The 21245-nt window shown below is 33.6% G+C and overlaps 1 protein-coding gene, 1 long non-coding RNA gene and 1 pseudogene across 7 annotated transcripts; 2 read left to right on the top strand and 1 right to left on the bottom strand.

Annotated features, from left to right (window-relative positions):
• The first annotated feature begins 935 nt into the window (after positions 1-935).
• On the top strand, positions 936-2473 carry LOC114397339 (annotated as a pseudogene).
• A 1882-nt stretch (positions 2474-4355) lies between these two features.
• On the top strand, positions 4356-8235 carry LOC114394935. 3 transcript variants are annotated; one of them, XR_003662884.1, is made up of 5 exons: positions 4356-5663; positions 5960-6366; positions 6469-6521; positions 6799-6963; positions 7977-8235. It is a non-coding gene; the product is annotated as an uncharacterized LOC114394935 (long non-coding RNA). The 3 variants fall into 3 exon arrangements; XR_003662885.1 differs by having other exon boundaries at positions 5819-6366; XR_003662883.1 differs by having other exon boundaries at positions 4356-6366.
• Positions 8236-11465: 3230 nt separating this feature from the next.
• Positions 11466-20002, bottom strand: LOC114397673 (auxin transporter-like protein 2). 4 transcript variants are annotated; one of them, XM_028359842.1, is made up of 10 exons: positions 19615-20002; positions 19159-19250; positions 18636-18865; positions 18368-18553; positions 17822-17934; positions 17528-17711; positions 17021-17118; positions 15745-15952; positions 13226-13483; positions 11466-12014 (listed from the first exon to the last, which is right to left on the bottom strand). In XM_028359842.1, exons 3-10 carry the CDS (start codon positions 18831-18833, stop codon positions 11775-11777), a joined length of 1485 nt encoding a protein of 494 aa, XP_028215643.1. In that variant the 5' UTR covers positions 18834-18865; positions 19159-19250; positions 19615-20002; the 3' UTR covers positions 11466-11774. The 4 variants fall into 4 exon arrangements, with proteins under 4 accessions (XP_028215643.1, XP_028215645.1, XP_028215642.1 ...); XM_028359844.1 differs by having other exon boundaries at positions 19159-19241; XM_028359841.1 differs by having other exon boundaries at positions 19619-20002.
• Between the last annotated feature and the right edge of the window lie 1243 nt (positions 20003-21245).

Here is a 21245-nt window from a genome sequence, read left to right as displayed (position 1 = left end):
TAGGTGTTTATGGTTTGGTGGAGGGATTGATGGTTAAATGATTGGTTGATCTAGGAGGGTTTGGAAGTAGGGGTGGTTTAGGAACAAAGGAAGATTTCTGGTTCTTGACAAATGGTTTGGCTTGTGTATTGGAGAAGGAAGATTTATACATCTTTGCAAAGGAATAAGCCTTTCGAATAGAATTTGGCTGAAACATTCGAACAATCATCTGAACCTCTTATTTTAATCCTCCTAAAAAGCAGCTAAGTTGATGCTCATCAGAAAGATCCACTCTTGACACAATTGAGCCAAACTCCTCATGATACTCTATGATGGATCCTGTCTGCCTGAGCTTCATTAAATCCGCCATGGGATCTTCATAAACATCTCCAAAACGATCAAGTAACAAGATCTGATATTCATTCCAAGAAGCCAAATTCTATAATCCTACAGATTTTATGTAAGCACTATGCCACTACAATGCTTTTCCTTCGAAATGAACTATTGCTAAACGTACCTTGAATTCATCAGGTGTATTATCGACCAAAAAAAAAGTTTCACACTAGATCAGCCATTGTTTTATTCCTTCACCATTGAATCTTGGAAATTCCAACCTAGCCAATCGAGTGCCACAAGAATAAGGGTTGGATCTTTCACCTCTAGGTGGATTGCTTGCTGCTGGAGAATCTTGTTGCCTCTGCTGAAACATTTCGTGTATTGTTTGTTGCATGGAAGCAACGAGCTCGACAAATCTTGATTCCATTCTACTACTGAGACATTCTTCCATTTCACAAAGGGAAGCTTGACTGCGCGTGTTCTTTGCCATTGCTTGATCACCAAGGAAGGAACAGGCTCGATGATACCAATTGATGTAGCAGAACTAGGAACTCAACTAAGGGATTCGAAGTTCTTAGACAGACAAGGGAACTCAATGAAACAAATGAATTCCGATGAGCATGGTGGTCATGCTTTTCATTATTAGAAGAAGAAATTACAAGGAGGAGGTTGATTACAGATTCTATTCAAAATGTTTCCTTACCTGCCAATTACTACTTATAGTCCTCAACCACTAACTACCTAACTACCACTAACTGCCTAACTGCTTTTTCAACTAACAGAAGTTAACAGAATTGAGTCTAACTAACTAACTACCTTCCTAAGCTTGTATCACGTGCCAAGATATCTATATTCTCTCTTATCACATTCTTAGCCATAATTTTTCTCAACCTTTGTGATGTTCTTATCTACCACAATTCCCTGTACCCTGCTGCAAATAAAGGAGCACTAGTAGAAGTGTTGCAACACAGAAAGGGAGAAAGGATTAGGTTAACTTTGATTCTTTCACACACCCTTTACATTCCATGCAAGAAGAGAATGTAGGAGTTGGTAACATAAATCATGTGGTACTAGTTGCTCCACTTAATGCCACTGAAGAAGAGAGAATTGGTTGGTTTAGAGGGAAGCTTCGAGAGTTCAAGATTCTCAATTCAGATGAATTGAGAAGGCAATTCCATGCTCGAGTTCTAGGATTTTTCGTTCCCAGGTGCGAGTCTCAAATTTTCATGGCTTGGGAGTCCTCTGTAGGCTCATTTGGAGCAAGAGAATTGTTGTCCATAGAGAGTCTTTTCAAGGTGCATCCCGAGGCATGCTTGGTGATTCTATCAAGGACTTTGGACTCAATCCATGGCTATAGGATCCTGAAGCCAATTCTTGATGGGGGGGGGGGGTGTTAGAGTTCAGGCAGTGACCCCAGACTTGCAATTTCTCTTCAAGGGGACTCCAGCTGAAGCATGGTTGAATGAGTTGAAGAAAGGGAAGAAGGACCCTGGTGAGATTTCTCTCTTTCAAAATCTATCAAACTTGATGAGACTTGCAGCTTTGTACAAATATGGTGGTGTCTACCTAGACATCGATGTTGTAGTCTTGAAACCTTTATCTTTGTTGAGGAATTTTATTGGAGCACAATGCATGGATGCTGGGAATAAGCACTGGACTAGACTAAACAATGCAGTTCTGATATTTGACATGAATCATCCACTTCTTCCAGATTCATTGATGAATTTGTGTTGACTTTTGATGGCATAATGGTCCCTACCTTGTTTCCAGAGTGGTTGAGAGACTAGGGGAAAGGCCTGGCTTCAACTTCACAATCTTGCCTCCTATGGCCATTTATCCAGCAGATTGGAAAAAGATTGGCGGTCTCTTTATGAAGCCCAAAACTAGAGGTGAATCAAAATGGGTTGAAGCCAAACTGCTTTAGATTAATGGTGAGGCTTATGGGGTGCATCTATGGAACAAAGAAAGTAGTAAGAGATTGAAGATTGAAGAAGGAAGTGTCATGGTAAGAATTATATCTGATCATCGTGTCACTTGCAAAAACTTGATGTTGGCTTCACTTCTCCGACCAAGCTTTGAGTTTCTCTCCACAAACAATGTTTTTTTTTTTTCATTCTTCTTCTCATTGTATTAGGAACACTTGATGTAAATCACATAGCTCGGCAAGTTGTAAAGGAATACTCTTTCAATACAGTAATAGTTTATCTACTTGATCATTCCAAATTTTCAAAGATGTTCAAAATTCAATGCCAATTGGATTGCTCTATCTGAATATTCTACCCCAAATTCTAACTTTAAGCCGTCTAAATCTCAAAGGGAATCTAAATCTTCCGCATCTCCACAAACCAAATCCTGGCAATCTCCTAAAGGACTTTTTCCTAGTAAATTTGCGCTTACTTTTATCATTTCTATTATGAGAGCCAAAATCTCCATCCACGTAACTACCCTTTGAGGCTAACTCACTTTCTCTCTCAGTTCCAACAAAAGGGGTGGATCCAATTTGCTTGATCATGGCCCAAGGATCCTGAAATTCACGCTCAGAATCACTTTCCCACAAAGATATTGGCTTGATTATAGGTGAGCCACTGTAAGAGTCAAAATGGGTTGCCAAACTTGTGTGCTCCATGTCAAATAATCTCCTCATGGATGTGCTTCCTCCTTTCATCAACTCCAACAAAGTGCTTGATTTGTGGGATGAGGAGAAGGATGATGAGGATGCAGCTGAAGATGACAAAGAAGATGATGGCCTATATAGAGATTTTTGGTACTGAATAATCTTTCTGATCTTTTCCTTCTGTTCTTCTGTGTTGATAAACCAGTGGGTATCTTCATATATTTCCTCAGTAATTTCAGATGGCATTTTGTGTATAAGGATTCCAATAATATGTGTGATGTAAATAAATTTCAAAGATTCTTTTGATTTTATACAGAAGGGATAACAGTAACACAATGGACAAAATTATTAGATATGAATTATGAAGCCGGCAGAACTTGACATTTGGTGCACGAATGGACATAGGACAAGACAAAATTGAACAAAAACTTGTATTGGACACTTAGGAGTTACTAGAAGGGATGAGGTATGTTTGAAGGGAGGGAGAACAAATCCTCCCAAATGCTAACAAACATTCTGTAGATAATTTAGGCTAGCTAAACAACTGATCCAAATCCATCCACATAGTATTCATAAATAGTTTATTTCACGAAGACAAATGACATAATAAAGTTGTTAGTTGCTACTTATATGCCAAACAAATGCAGGCTACACAATCTCCCAAAAACCTAATTAATAATATAAATACAAAATAAGTTTAATGGTGATGTAAGAATCCGTGTTTGGATTGTGGATAACATCGTCCATTTGTGTCCAACCTTAGTTTTGAGGAAGCATCATCATTTGCATGACTAAGATAATTTTATATAAGTCAACAAATTTGTCAATGATAAATTATGATTAAATGATAATATAAAATTTAGTGCATAATTTTTTTTATATAAAATATGTTAAAAATAAATATAAAATATACTTATAGTATTTTCTTATTTTGCATATCTTATGAGTAAAACATTTGATAATTTGTGTTGATCCTCACTATTGATTACTCCTTTTCTAATTAAAATGTAATATGTTTTTTAAGGGAAATTAAAATGTATATGTTAGTTGCTTGCGGGATAATCATCCGTTGATTATAAGTTGAAATGTAATTTAGGTCTTTTTTAATTATGGATTCATGAGTTTTGTTCCTTTATTTTTTTCATTATTTTAGTCACTATATTATAGAAATTTCATAATTTTGCATATATTTTTTATTTTAATTAATTAAATTATTTTATGACAGTACCTTAGATAAATATTTAAGACTAAAAGTAGCAGAAATAAAATATATTCAAAATTAAAAAATGAGTCAAAATTTAAGATTTCTTTTAAAAAAGTTAAGGACTGAAATAGTGAAAAATAAAAAACTAAAATAACAGATTAAAAATTACTAAGGACCAAAATCGTACGTTACAAAGAAAAAATGTGGCATTCTATACATAAAAGTCATTTCCCTTGCAGTTCAACTCTCAAACTTGCAAAAGTGCAAATCCTATTTACTTACACAGAACAACCAAGTACAAGTCGCTATGATCCTCAAACGCTTCCTTGACCCGCCACCATCTCCCACCACCACCGTTAACCCCTTCCGCGTTTCCGCTTCATCACTATGCGACGCTGTTTCCCTCTTTCACGACCCCAATTCACCGCCCTCCGAACCAGCTTGCAGCACCCTCATCGACAACCTGCGAAAATACGACGTCGTCGTGTCGGTTTACCGCAAGATGGTCGCCGCGTGCGTCTCGCCCAGGTTCTCCTATCTCAGCGCCTTAACCGAAAGCTTCGTCATCACCCACCACCCAAGTTTCGCTCTTTCGGTCCTGAGCCTCATGACAAAGCGCGGTTTCGGGGTCAACGTCTATAAACTGAACCTCGTGCTCAAGGGGTTTTTGTAAAAGTGGTCATTGCGATAAGGCAATGTCTGTGTTTTCTCAAATGAAGAGGAATTGTGACTGTGTGGTTCCTGATAGTGTTACTTACAATACCCTAATAAATGGGTTGGGTTTTGTAAAGCTAAGAGATTGGTGGAAGCTAGGGTTTTGTTTGAGGTAATGAAGGGTGGGGATTTCAGACCTAACTTGGTGACTTATAGTGTTTTGATTGATTGTTATTGCAAGAGTGGTGAAGTGGGTGAGGGGTTCAGTTTGTTGGAGGAGATGGAGAGGGAGGGTTTGAAAGCTGATGTATTTGTCCATAGTTCTCTCATTAGCGCGTTTTGTGGGGAGGGTGATGTCGAGAAGGGAAGGGAGCTTTTTGATGAGATGTTGATGAGGAAGGTTAGTCCCAATGTGGTTACATACAGCTGTTTGATGCAGGGTCTTGGCAAGACCGGGCAGTGACTCAAGGCTTCTGAGATGTTGAAGGACACGATGGATGAGAACAGAGGACGAGGCTAAGGTGTTGGATTTGATGGTGCAGGAGGGGGAGGAGCCGGGTACTTTGACATACAATGTTGTTGTGAATGGGCTTTGTAAGGAGGATCGGGTGGATGATGCACTTAGGGTTGTGGAAATGATGGCGAAGAAGGGGAAGAAACCCGATGTGGTTACGTATAATACGTTATTGAAAGGGCTGTGTGGAGCTGCTAAAATTGATGAGGCGATGGAACTTTGGAAGCTGTTGTTGAGTGAGAAGTTCCATGTGAAGCTGGATGTCTTCACGTTTAATAATTTAATTCAGGGACTTTGCAAGGAAGGTCGTGTTCATGATGCTGCAATGATCCATTATTCGATGGTTGAAATGTGGCTCCAAGGTAACATAGTAACTTACAATATTTTGATTGAGGGCTATCTAGATGCTAGGAAACTTATTGAGGGGTTGCAACTCTGGAAATATGCAGTGGAGTCTGGATTTTCTCCCAATTCAATGACTTATAGTGTTATGATTAATGGTCTGTGTAAAATGCAGATGTTGATGTTGTCTTCTTTAATATAATAATTGATGGAACCCTCAAAGCAGGGATGTTAAATCTGCCAAGGTTTTGCTATCCGAGATGCTTAAGATGGATTTGGTCCCTGATGCTGTAACCTTTTCTATATTAATAAACAGGTTTTCCAAACTTGGAATGCTGTATGAGGCCATGGCGCTCTATGAGAAAATGGTCTCGTGTGGTCATGTTCCGGATGTTGTTGTATTTGACTCTTTGCTAAAGGGCTATGGTTTAAAAGGAGAGACAGAAAAAATCATTTCCTTGCTTCATCAAATGGCTGATAAGGATGTTGTCCCGGACTCAAAATTAACTTCTACCATCTTAGCTTGCCTTTGCCACATGTCAAGAGATCTTGATGTAGAGACAATTCTTCCAAAATTGTCACAACAAAGTGAACATACATCAAAAGGAGCAACCATTAAATGTCATGAGCTCTTGATGAAGCCGAATAATGTTCATCCAGAACTAAAATTATATGTTGCACAATAGTCGTTGTTTTCAAGAGCATGATGTCATGGTACACTAAGTAAGTTCTTTGTTGTCTATCATTAAATTAGTTATGTTCCATGCTTTTTTATATCTCGGGTTATATTGCAAATTTTATCAACATCATTTGGTTTCATTTCAGAGTGCTGTGTGCTTATGCTAGGAGACACTTATGCAGTCTTGGATTTTGATCAGGTATCTGTTCTGTTCCTGCTTAGATCTCGGATTCTTTGCCATTGGCTACATTGATATATGAATGGTTTGTATTTCTGTTAACCTGGGGATGCTACCTCATGTCTTTATCTATATACAATACAGCTACAAGTATTATTCAAAGGTGTGATTTGGAGAAATTTTTGTCTTAATGGGATGCACATGTGAATGATGTATTTTTTTTGTGTGTGTGTGTAAAATTCATTGTATTTACCAAACAATGACTTAAATAAATCAATTAAATGTTTTGCTTGGACAGAGGGATTGGCAACCTGACAACCATGGAGTTTTGAGGTCATTGACATTTCAACCAGTTGCCATTTTATGGTAAAGAGATGCAAGTGTAAAATTCAGCTTCATCGTATCAATGCCCCATTTGATACTATAACTAGTCCATGAATAAGATTGGCAAAATGTCTTGCAGGTTTGCTTCTAGCACAACTGTTGTACTTAATTTCAAACTCTCAATATCATCACTTTGTAATTATTTTTATTGTACTTTTAAAATGTATGCTTTTGAAGTAGTAAGAATTGTATCAGATTGGCTAACCTTAAGGCTCTCTTTCTCTCATATTTAGACAAGGATAGATCCTGGATTGTGTTAATTGTTTAAAAATTTAGTGCCCACCCAAAAACAAAATAGGTCAGCCTGCCAGCCTAAGACAGCACTAAACAAAAATGGTGATTTCCATTCCAAAACAGAAAACTGAAGGGGAATAAAACTAATTAGCTAAACCCATTTTAAACCAACACTAAAATCAATCACTAGCTATACTCCTATCTCCCATGTTAAAGAACAACTCTTCTAAAAGCTTAAGTTGTTACTTAAGAGGCTTAGGACTGTACTTTTTTTTTTTAATATTTCTAGCAGTTAAAATGAGAATGAATATGAGAAAAATTAATGGCATTTTTAGTTTATGCCAAAGGATCCATTCAAAATTTTATTGGATTGAGATTTTGGGGTTATAATATCAATTATAATTATATCATAATAGAAATTGTTATATTTTTTTGTGGGAATTACCACCGTCGTTCATATCACAGGATCTTCTTAGGTATAGACAGTGATTACCTACATACAGATTCAAATAGTTTAGTTTGCCTTGTGTTTGGTCTGGTCCCCCAAGTGTTTTGTTCATCCTTAATTGTTAATAAATTCTTCCGTGTGTGGGGCAGAGGAGGATCAATAAAGGTTGTGGTGCCAACGTAGTGGGGATCTTGGCATCCTATTGTGATGCTGAAGCACACCTCTTTTGTTTAAACTAATTAGAAATTAGTTCATATTCATAAAATTTGCATTTTGATAATTAGGAAATAAAATTTTCATTCTGGATTCTATTCAATGTTATTGTTTGTATGTGTGGTCTATGATATTGTTGGCCTAATTTTAAAGTTTAAGTGATGCAACTAACTATTTTATTATTATGATTGTTTCAGAGTTGAAGATGTCACGGCGGTAACATTGTAGCTGAGACATCCCGGAGCTGAGTGTTGTCGTACTAGATTAATTATTTGTTATATATGATTAACTTTAAGCATCTTTACCTATTTAGAGACAGAGTAAAGACATAATGTAAAGTAGAAATGACCAACTGTAAAAACACAAATAGTCACAACTAATGTGTCTATAGCGGTTTGTGGAAAATTGCGGAAAGCGGAAGTCATATAATGAATGAAATATATAATATACATCAAATTATATATGTATACAAAGTTAAGGTGTATGTTTTTTTTTTATTAGCAAATGTTAATTATTGTTAGTTTTTATTAGTGGAAAAATTCAAATTCACGTCCTTGTTTCTTTCTTTCTCCATTCAACCATTAAGTAAATCTTAAACTTTAAAAATTTAGGTGTATGTGAAAGGAAAAATAAGTTGCATAAAAATTGGCACATTATATTGTTTTAATTATTGTTTCACTTCCTCAGGGGTTTTTTTTAATTTTCCAAATTTATTTTTTTTAGTTCCTAAATTTGAAGTTAAACATAAAAGTATCTATTCATTTTTCATTGTTATTTCCCGAATACAATCATTTTTTTCATTGTCTGATATCCTTCATCTTCTCTTGTATTGTAAAAACAAAAAATCCAACTCTTTAACCAATTCTTCCCAAGATCATCTTCAACTTCAACCATTAGCTCTTTTTCTCTAAGGGGTGACGACCGGAGATACTCCCATCCTTTTGTTTTTTTTCTTAGCCACAACATCTACAATATTAGTGGGTTTTGTTTCTTTCTTTAATCCTTTTCCTAGTATATGTTCTTGGTTGTCCAACTCCTGAAGCTTTAAAAGCTGTTTCACAAGCTCATCATCATTTGCATCTTGAAAGACCCTCTTCTTCCCAATATCATTGTCATCTTTTTTTTTTTTTTTTTCATTAATCACTTCGTTCACTTGCTATCGCATAGCAAGGATCCTTCAGATATTAAGGTATGCTAGTTGTTTTTTTAAATCACTTGCTACATTCATCAATGTCATTGAGTGAAATCGGATCAATTTTCAAAGTAGTCAATCTTGATTAGTGGCTAATCCCAAAACTTCTAAAGCGGTATGGCTACTATCGTGAAGTCTAGAAAAACAATATACATAATTGATATCATGCACAAATACTAAAATATAGATAAATTCACATTTAAAAATAGTGTAATTAATAATCAAAATTCATTATCACTAACATTCAAATCCAACACTAATAATTAAAGTAATTATGCTATCTAGTGCCTATTACCATTTTTTTAAAACAGAATCATTATCTCTACTTTTAAGTTCTCCCTAATCAACAAATAAATGTTCTTCCTCTTCCTCGTCTTTAATAACCATAGCTACAGTGAGTTAGTATGTTGTCTAGTGAGTCTAGCTGGCCCACTAGCCCAAATCAAATTTTCAGTGCCAAATATTGCTTCATCTTCATTTGCTTCTCCATCTTCACCTATATTTCTTCTACCAATCACTCATTATAATCATTAATATTATTAAGGAGAATGAGATCAATTAAATCCTTGTTGTCATAACAATCTTTAAGAGTTTGGTTGTACTTCACAAAAACCAAGTCTTGTACCTTTTGATACTCGAGCTTGATTCTCTTCTTAAAATGAATATATATTATAATTTTAAAAATATAGTTAGTTTCATGATGAGCTACAATCTTGCACAAATATATTATAATTTACTTGCTTAAATGTACTTTAATAGATATCATCTCTGCCATGAATGAATGCAAAGCTTGCAGAGGAAGTTAGAGAGAAAAAGAGATGAAGGAAGCAATGAATTGCGTAGAATGGATCTGCTTACAAAGTTAGTGATATCAGTTGGCTATATAGTTAGTTACACTAACTAATTCATTAACTTTGGTTACATAGAGATTAACCAACTAAACTAATTGTAGTTACATAGTAACCTATGCTAGGATACTTTTATTGTTTGTGAAGCTAGGTGAGCAAGAACAAAAAAGCAGCCCCAAACATCCTAACTAGGTTGGCATCTAGAGGACTACTAATCATCTGCTAAGCAAAACCAAATATTATTAAAGTAGATAAAAAAACAAACAAACAATATCCGTACAAGGGAAAAAAAAACCCCCACAAGAGGGCTATGTCAAAAATATTTATAAAGGCAAATCCTATACGATATTTATTGAAATCATGTCGGATAAAATCTAGGAGCACATTCCACCATTTGAAATCAGCCACATTGAATCAAAAATCGGCCAAACGATCTATACAGTTGTTACCTTCTCTATAAATGTGAATCACCATGAATTGCATGCCACGAATCCTAGCTAAACAGTTTTCCCATTGGTTACGCAAATGCCAAGAACCAAATTAGAATGTTGGAAAGCATGAACTACCAAAGAAGAGTCAGTTTCCAACCATAACGAATGCCATTGCCTATCCCATGCAATGTCAATAATCTTCATAGCAGCAACAAGTTCAGCATTGAAGGAAGAAGAGACCCCTAAGGCCATGGAGAAACCACCAAGAAAACTACCATTGCAATTGCGGAAGAGACTTGAGAATAGTTATCTTGACCTTTACTTTAAGAGTCAAATCCTCTTTAATAATAATACAATTGAAATTACAACTACTATTATACTTTATAATCTCGTACCCAAGTAAACACTACTAAAACTCTATTAGAAAAAAGAATTAAAAGATCAACAAATTAGTTGTAGGTTTTTTCATTAACTAAAGAGATGCATATTACCCTCCATGTTATACTTCTTGTGAATGCCATTTTGGCCTCTTTATTTTAGTCATTAATAAAAAATTAATAGTTGATATATTAATTCGTGAATAACATAAATTATTATGAATGTGCATATAATCTTGAATATTGACTTTCTGATTATCAATTGAAAGTATTCTACTTTATAATCTGAAGTTAGTTTCTCACAATCCATTATCAAATTAGGGATCAAGTGTGTGGTAGGACTTGGACAGTCAAGTAGCTCCATCCGCAAGTAAAGCAAGATCCACAAAACCCCCCCTTTCATTGGGAATCTAGTCAAGTATTTTTCCAACCCAAGTTTCTAATGCGCTCACTCACACATTCCTTCAAAAATTACAATATAAAAGGAGACAAAAAATAGACAAATCAAATGACATGAAAATATGGGTGTTCGGCTGCTAGGGCAGAGGTTCATGCATATTAAATCATGAACACAGCTCTCATAATATAAATAAATAATATTAAACACACGATATCGTTCGTACATGAGAGGCAAAGAAGCATAAGAAAGCACATGCATCCCATGTGAATATGCAACGGGTCCACGTTCTGTTTAAATGATTGAATTGAAGTGAGCTTAAAGTGGCATATTTTGGAAAAATGCAAAGTAATAATGAGATAGAATCTATGAACACACAGAAATTTGAAACAAGGTCTCATTCTATCGAATTCCAAACCAAAACAAAAAAAATGGGGTAAGTTACCAAAACAAACGTAATTTAATTAGCCGATGCATTTATAGCAAAGGAATCATACCCATTGACCACACTATTTTTAAAATTTTAATCAACTAATCTTAATGGAAAAAAGAAAAAGAAAACCTATATAGTGTAACGAGAAAGAAAAGAAAAAAGAAAAAGAAAATTACAACAAAACACAACCAGCACACATCAAATTAAGGGGGAGTGTTACTAAGATTCCCCATGTATGATACAAAATATAATGAAACTATGATTTCAGCTGAACTCTATTATGATGTTGAAGTGGTGAGTCATGGATGAGTTGCTACTCAGTGATGATGATGGGCATGAGGAGGTGGTGCTGCTGCCATGGGTGGTGGAGTTGGGGGTTTGCATTGGTAGCACTTGGCAAAGAGCCCAAATGTGTCAATTTGCTTAACGAAGTTGGTCATGCTGGCCCATCCTCCAAATCCAAACCCAACCACCAAAACCCACACCACAATGAATGCATTGAAGACATACATTGCAGTCCAGCTTGGCATAAAGAAAGGAGGCTTCTCAGCAGCATTCTACAAAACAAAGTAAACTAAGTCACATTACTGAGGAGTACTATGGATGCCCCTACTTATACTTCCATTGCATTATTTCCAAAATTCCCAGAATAGGAACAATAATGATGTCAAAATAAACATAGTCTAATGGTTATGTAGGTCAGCTTATACTTTTACACTATCAATCAATAAAAAATTATTGTTGGTACAATTTTTATATGACAATTTATAATTGACAGTATAAAAACTATTTTATACTTTTAGTACATAACTCATTTTCATATAGAATGTATAATATAGTATAATAAGAATTAGACAATATAGTAAATGACCATGACTAACATAAGCAGGTTTATGTATGTATGAGTTTATCTTCTAAACTTTTCCACTAATGTTGGCCTAATTTGAATTATTGGGAGAAATCAAGATATCAATCAACTTCGTCAGCTCAAGAGAGGCATAGTACGATATTCTTGACTGTTGCAAATAACTGAACGAAAATGACCTCCCACCAGTCCTCAATTCTTCTCCTAATGTTTCCAAATTCAAGCCTTAAATGCTTTTGTACATTTTCTGCTCTCTCTCTCTCTCTCTCTCTCTCTCTCTCTCTCTCTCTCTCTCATGCACTATGACACTCATACCCTTTATTAGATTCAGATATTTACAATAATGCCACGAACAACATTCAAAAGAGTTGAATAATTTAATACTAGTTAAAGAGTATTCAATATATCTTACAGTCTTAAATATTGTTTTTCACATATATATGTTAAACTCTTTTTCTTCACTAGTGTCCAAACCTTACACATATATTCAATTAGATTTATCATATTGTCACATCGTATTAATGAATAAGATAACAAGATCAAATCTGTCTTAGATGTTTGTGTAATGACAATTGCTAAAAGAGGAAAGAATTTTATTGGTAGGCATAAAAATGTGTTCTATAATTTTTTAAATGTATTTTCATATGATTTTCAATAAAATCTTCTCTTTTAATTATTTTTTTAACCAATACCCTTGAGACAGTGATTACCTAGTGTAAAACAAAAGTGTTTATGCTTTACAAATTAATCTCTAAGTTCACCTTTATGTAGAGTTAGCATAAACTTCATGAAGAAACAGCCTATGCAAGTGTCACTATACTCTAACATACCCTATGATGTAATTAAGGTGAGTTAGAACTTAGAAGCCATAGAAGTGTACAAAAAATATTGAATGATTTATACCTGTCTGGCTGAGGCTTTTCTGTAAGTAAGCATATGAGCTGTGGCGGGAATGATGTAGACTGTGAAACTAACCAGAAGAGCTCCAACTGCAGAGTTTATGGGCCCAAAGAAAGGGAAGATTATGGCCAAGAACCATATGGGTATCACCACTGGCAACCTTGCTAGTGCCCTTATGCAAATGCTTTTTGTGTCATGCATCCCAATTACCTTCTCCCAGACAAAGTACAGTGGAGTACTAGCAAAACCGAATGTGATGAACTGCATGCACACCCAATTCAATATTTGTAGTTAGTTAGAATTTCTCTGTTTTCATCCATACTCAAATGTTTCCTTTCTTTTTCTTCAATTATTTAACAAAGTCATCATAAGGGGGGAACCAAGGCATTTATTATTTGCTGTGTTTTGCCACTTTTGATTAGTGGTTTTGGACAACATAGTTAATGCAAAGTGATTTTGATATTTTATGCATGTGAATATATACAGAGATTAATGTAATTTCACATACATTGAAAAAACCCGACACAAAATTGATTTGGAACGTACTGTATGAATTTAACATTACCCAAAAAATCAAACTTGCTTTTTTCTGGCACTAGAAACACTGCAAAATTGAAATATTTGACATTGGTGCACAAATTAAGTCTATACACGAAACTGTAATTGGGATTTCAAAACCATATTTTTGTGATCAAGCTACGTAGTAGTAGTTTATAGTAGATTAAAACACGTACATTATTAATTATATTTGACGGGTAAAAAGAACAGTTGTCAGTATTTTTCTTTGCTTTGGGGGTTATGGAGTTGTTTAATTACACCCAAAAGTCTATGATCCAATTTTATGCTCTGACATTCTTACCAAAATTAATGAAACTTTTATCACCGTTTAAATGAACATTTATTGCAACAAGGCTTCACGTGACAAGATTTTTGTTTTATATTTACTCCTATACAAGACAGATTATAAATAAGCGTGTAATACTAGTTTTCTAGGTAGTAGTAACTACGGAAAAAAAATATTGGTACTCCGATTTCCTCTGGACTCAAACAAAAATAACTAAATAACCAATTCTATACTAATTAAAAAAATTAGTTAATATCATTTAATTTTTCTTAATTTCAATTAAAAAAATAAGATTATTTATAAAATATCCTTCATTAGAATTTGTTATCATATCTATCATGAATAAAAGAGTTATTAAAAATAAAATTAAAATTAAATAAAAAAAATGTTTTAAAAATGATAATAATAAATAGAGTAAAATTAGTTAAATTTACTTATCTATAGCGTCATTTACTTGTGCATTATTTAATATTTACATATCCTCATGTTAAATACAGTATAACCAGTGGTTGGGATTGTAATGTTACTTGTTTTTTGTTCTGAACACTACAGGGGTATTCCTTATACTCTGTTAGTGGCTACATTTCATTTATTTATATAAATACCAATTCGATTTGTCTAAAGAAATAAAAATAAAACTTGCGTGCATTATTTTACCCGTTTAAATAAAAACAACAATAAGTCACGGGAATCTAATTCAATTAATTTAGGTATGAGTTATATGATAAACCACCTATCACAGACTTTCATTCATATGGATAAAAAAAGAAAACAGCAATACTACCTGGATGAATGAGCATAGGGATTACATGACTAGTTTTTTATTTTCTATTTTATTTGGTAGTACATCTTTTTTATCCTCATGAGAAGTTATACAAAGTACCTATTTAATATTATTTTCTAGTACGTAACAACTAATAAAAAAGTGAAATAGTATCAGAGGATTTATTTATAGCGTTACTTTAATCGTGCATTATTTTACCCATTTAAATAAAAACAACAAAAATACCAGTTGTTATGACTTAGACTCCTGAATTGAAATGTGACTAGCTTTTTGTTTTCTATTTACTATATGACAAGTTATATAAGAATCTATTAATTAATACAATCCAAATAAGCATTTAATATCAAATTCTAATAAGTAACAGCTGATAAAGTAAAATGGTATCAAAGGATTTATTTATAGCTTCATTTACTTGTGCATCAATGTACCCTTTTAATTAAAACAACAAATATAGTAGCATTTATGACTTAGGGCATCTCCAATGCAAGTGGGTTTCTTAGCACATGTAAAGTTTTTCATGGTTCCCATGGTGTTATGTCATTTCTAAAATACTCCTACATAATTTTGTTTCAATGGTAAGAAACTTCAAAAAAAACTTAAACTTTTATATATTCTTTTCCTCTTTTTTATGCTGAGTTGATGCTAGTTGATGGAAAGAAAATAGTTTTTAAATATTAAGAAATGATTTCTTATATAAGAAACTCTTCTTACTGAAGAAACCCACTATGCCACGCACACTTTCTCCAATGATGGGATTCCTTGAAGAAATAGTTTCTTCTCTTTAAGAAATCCACTAAACATCTACCATTGGAGAGACTTTTAGGACTCTTGAATTGAAATGGTTACATTATGTACCAAAATACAAAAAATTGCATGAACAATAGAAAAATTTACCTGGTGAATGAGCATGAGGATTACAGCAGCATCACGAAATCGATTTTTGGGGAGGAGAGAGAATGCATTGGAATGATTGAGAAGTTCATCACCAAAAGCCCAGTAAACGGCAGCAGCAGAAGGAATCGTTAGAGTGAAAACATACAAAGTGGCCAGCAAGTATATGTACTTGAACTTCTGTGGCTTCCACATGGCGTGCATAATCTCTCTGCAACATTTGTCACCCTTTCTTCAATACTTTACACTCAACTCAAGGATCAAGGAATAATCATAATAATAATAATAATAATAGGGACATTGGAATTTCTAAAATCGGGTATATAAATAAAAGTAGGTTGTGACTCTTGGCTCCATTGCCACTTTGTTTCACTAGACCGCTGGGTGTGCAGACAAAAGGACAATGTGAGCCACCCCATCAAATTAATTTTGTTTAGAAAGTATATTTTTGCACAAATTTTATACAGAAAATAATATAATATAAAATAAGATAACTATAAATTTATTGAGTGAATAATTAATATATCTTGTTTTTCTTAACTTCGGTTTTTTTCCGTGGCTGTAAATTTTTACTTCTACAAAGTTTAAAGGCTTTAGATGATTGGATTTAATAAAGGACAAAAGCAGCAAAGCAAAGACCATTCAACTGTGCGATTTTCTTAGTGGAGACATTATTTAAATTACATCTTAGTATGATAATGTTCTTACACTCTGTCTCATTAGTTAAGTAGGACATCATTGTCTTTTATAAACCCTGTGATTAACCATAAAAGAAGAATAAATAAACAAATGTTATGATTGGAAGACAATGATGACATGTAAGTGTGTAACTTGGAACCTATAGTAATTCTTGGAGCCTAATGACACATGTAGCTCATGATACACATTTTTAAAATGAATTTTATAATCTAGTATTAATAGTAGTATCTCTTCCTTTCAAATAATATTTCTTCCAAGATATAGAGTGAGGAATGAACAAAGCTTTCCCGAAAGGTGATTTTGCATGATTTAATCCCAAGCTCTCGAAAACCAAAATGACCAGCAAAAAGTCGCTAAGAGAAGCTGTGAAGAAACGAGTGAAAGAGAATAACGAAGCATGGATGAAGAAAAGGGTAAAAGTGAAAGTGACAATATTTAGAAACTTCCACATATCATATAATTTATCAATATTTATTATATTTTTAAGTATTATATCACCATTTATCATAATTATACTTATACTTCTGTCTCTAGGTTAGGTGTTAATAATTAGACCATTTATTCCAAAGGGGTAACTTACACAGTAACTGCATGTCCACCAAACGTGTACAGTATGTTGGTGGCTCCTGTGAAGTACAGCACTAGCTTCGTTGGACCCGTGTGTGTCACATTTTCTGCCTGCCATAATATTCCCACATACACAAAAAGTCTTATCTTAGCATACGATGATGTTTTCAAACACTAATAAAATTAGAATCTAATTTATACACATGATGTCAAGTATGTTTAAAAAGCCTAAATTATCTTATTCATTGATGTGATGTGACACTAATATAAACTTTTAATACAAAACTATATAATAATATGAGAAAATAAATTAGTGTAAAATAATTTTACACGTCAATCAATTACAATCTATAATTACAATCTATAAAATATGATAAATTTATTGATTTTTATGATAATTTATTCAAAAATCAAGGATAACATGTGATTGGATGACCCTAAGTATATTATCCATAAACTCTAATAATATTTTAGATTTTAGATAGACTTATAAATTTATGCTTCAAAATTACCGATTTACCTGGCCATGAATAAGAGCTGCAATAGCCAAGTACCAAGCAGTGTAAGTGGTCATTCCAAGTCCCAGAAAAGACCAAATACGGTAATTGTGAAAGGAGGGTATGAACACAGAGGTGGCACAGCAAGCTCCAAAGATATAAGTCCAAGTTCGTTTATCCAAGTGGTCATTTATGTAGTAGATGTTACTGTTTTTGCAACAGGAACCAAAAAAAGTGTAAATGATGTTGTGTAATCAGAACAAACCTATACAAGATTGCCTCGATATTTTTTGCAGAAATTAAGAAAGGGTCTTTACCTTGCACATGCTATAAGCTGAATCACAGATCCAAAGAGGAGGAAAGTACAGTTGAAGGCTAAGCCCACTGCTTTCCAATACGGACCCAGCAACCCATCAAGCACTTCAAACCACTGAAATAAATGAAATCCAGTGCAGTGAGTTTCAACTTAGACTATTTAGTGTGTGTTTAGAAATCAATACTTGAATCCAACGCTAACCATAAAACTATACCATAGTTGCTTTGAAATTTTTGCATTGAAACACGCAATTTTTCTGTTCAACGTGATTTCAACGCTAATTCAAACACACCGTTGATCATTGTGAAATAGTCCTATATACTTCTACTAAGGTCTTATCCTAAGTTTTAAAAATCGGTCTGCAACTGTAATTTTGGCTGTGAATGTAGATATTTGGACCCTCGTCAACCGTATCATGATCACAATTGCAGCCATATCGACTGCATGTATCTGTAATTACTCGCAACATCGAAGATTGCGATGAAACTATTTAGACAATTTAGAACCTTAGACATTGTGAGAAATAGATTTGGCAGAATGAGAATACCTGAATGACATGGTTCTTGAAACTGACATTTTCTTTTTCCTTTCTGGTACGGTACTCCATGTAGAGGACACTGATTAGATACGCTGTCCAACTTCCCAAGATTCCATAGAAAATCTGAAGCAAGATTCCTGATAGCATGCCCAGTTGAGAGAAAGAATAGGGCAGTGTCAAAAGCACTTGAGCCACCTAAAACACCGATTCATTAGACATAATAGAAGTTAAAAAAAAAAAAGTGATTTCTATTTTTTTTAGTTGACTTTGATTTTACTTGATTTGAAGCACAGCTGAACCATGCGTCCCAAACAGAGCCCCCATGCCAGAGGAAGCTCTTGATGTTGAACATGGAGTGGTCTTGTTGTTGCAACTCCTTCTCTTCTTCCCTCATACCAACTTCACTCTCTGTCTCGTTAAGGCTTGTTGTGACTATTGCTTCCTCTGCTTGGTTCTGAGGCAACATTGTTTCCATTTTTTTTCTTCAACTGTCTTGAAAAAATGGATCTGAAACACATGAAAAAAGTACACTTAATGAGACAAAAAAAAAAAAAAAGAGATCAAACACTACCCCAGAAAACGAAAGCCAAGAAGAAAAAACACACACCACACCACCCCAGATCCAGATAACTGAAAATTCCTTTGCAGCCTTTTCACAAAAAAACAACAAATCCCACCACACAAAAAGATAGAATAGGAAAACTACAAAGAAAAAAAGTGGTCATTTTGTGTTTACAATTCCATGTTTCACACGCCCAAAAGAAACAGTAATGCAGATATCTATCACACTTTCCACTAACCTCGGTGGTGCGTGAGTGATGTCTCTTTCTCCAAAAGCTGAAAAATTTAAGCTACCCCTTTATCTCTCTTTGACTCTATCTATCTTCAAAAACTAAAGAAATGGCCTTTGTTATTCAATGCTATTCAGCAGAGTCAGTGGCAGAGATGTGTTAAATCACTTAAATGTTAATATGCCCAAGAATTCTCTATCCATGGAAATGGCAAAGGAAGCTATAAATGCAATGAGATAATGAATGAAGTTAAGTTACACACTTGTTTTTGTTGTTGTTGTTGATGAATGGAGCTTGAAAACTGTGCAAAATATATATTTATTATATAAAATAAAAGGAGCACCACTTTAATGCGCGCCACCAATTGGCGCAGAAAAAGGCAGAACCGAACGGCAAAGGCGGCGAGAAGCCGCAAAAGCAGGGAAAGAACAGAGAGAAAGAAAAAAGAAGAAAGAATGAACTCACTCACTCAAAATTGAGGTTTTGGTATTCCAAGTTGTCCTTTGTTTTTCTTTCTCTTGGTTCAGAGTTCTTCAGAGGCTACTCTGATACTATAGTATAAATAAAATTTAAAGACCTTTTCACTGTTGAACCAGATATTGCATATACAAATGAACTTGGACCAATTTTTGTTTAATGTTGGAATCAGTGGACAAAAGTCACAAAACAGAAAAGTGAAGAAAAGCAGAGAGGGTTTGAAGTAACCAAGCCTAGCTAGCAGCTCTACAGTGGGAGAGAAAGAGAGAAATGAAACCCAATTTTGATTTGATTCTTGGGTTTCTGAACAATTTTTGGAGATCAAAGTGAATGAGACTTCGTGTTTGTGATCTGTAAGGAGTGAAGTGAATGAAAGGTGCTCTGATTTTATAGGCCGAAAAGGTACTTTCAACCTTAACGGCTTCAGATTATTATATAAATAGTGAACCTTGTCCAAATTCACATTGAACATCGTGTTCGGGTTAACTTCGTTTGTTTTTTACTTCATTTTTGTCACTTAAACAAATTTAAAATTTAAGTGTTTTTATTATTATTTAACCTTCTCTCTAACTATTTTAAAAAGAATGTCATTGAAGTAAAAAAAAAAAGTTATGTTTTTCTATAGATAAGAGTTGTTAGATTTTTGTTTGAATGGATTTTCGTTTCTGTAAAATACTAAAAAAGTTATATGCTGACAACAAATTTAAAAGTTTAAATTATTTCAATTAGCTTAAATTTACTTTTCATCCATATACTTTTCATATATATGGTATAATTTTAGTTTCTAAAAAAATCGTGGCACACTTGATGTCCATGTTTTTAGGATTTAATAATTTTGGTTCATAATTAATTTGTTGTCAATTTTTTAACACAAATTAATAATTTTAAATCTAAGTGATGATACAATATTAACATGTTAACATAATAATAAATAACATGACCATCTATTACATATCTTAGTAATATTAATGGTTGAAAATTTGGTTTCAATTATTACGTCACTACATTGGTATATGTGATTGATTTATCTTATCATATTCACATTCATGTTATCTCATTTTCATTTAAATGTCATGTAAAAAAAATTATTAAAAAAGAATAATTAATGACGATTTAAAATTGTTAAATGTTAAAAACATGAAGGATTAAATGTGTAATAAATTTTTTGAGATCAAAATTGTTCAATTATAAAATTATAGGATCAAAATTAAATATAAATCTTTTAAAAACTATTAAAATAGTCCATGATTACAACACAATTAAAATTATATTGTATCAGTCTCTTACAATATAAAAAACACAACAAAATTGCAAATGCAACTGCGATTACAATTTAATACCTTTCTTGCATTAATAACATGTTGCATTATATCAAGATTATGATATGTTGAGAATGAATTATTTTTTATTAATAAAATTATGCTTTAATATGATATATTAAATTTAAATAAAGTTTGTAACATCATAGATAAACACAATAACCAAACATTAATATTTGATAACTTTTACTAAAAATTATATAGTTAAAATAATTTGATTCTTAAAAAAGGAGATAGCCTCACACAATGAATGAATCAAACTAGGCTACCACAACGTGTACGGACAAGAAAAGGCTTCCT

Source organism: Glycine soja, chromosome 18 (assembly GCF_004193775.1).
Source record: "Glycine soja cultivar W05 chromosome 18, ASM419377v2, whole genome shotgun sequence".
Taxonomy (NCBI): Eukaryota; Viridiplantae; Streptophyta; class Magnoliopsida; order Fabales; family Fabaceae; genus Glycine; species Glycine soja.
This window is presented reverse-complemented; position numbering and strand designations above follow the sequence as displayed.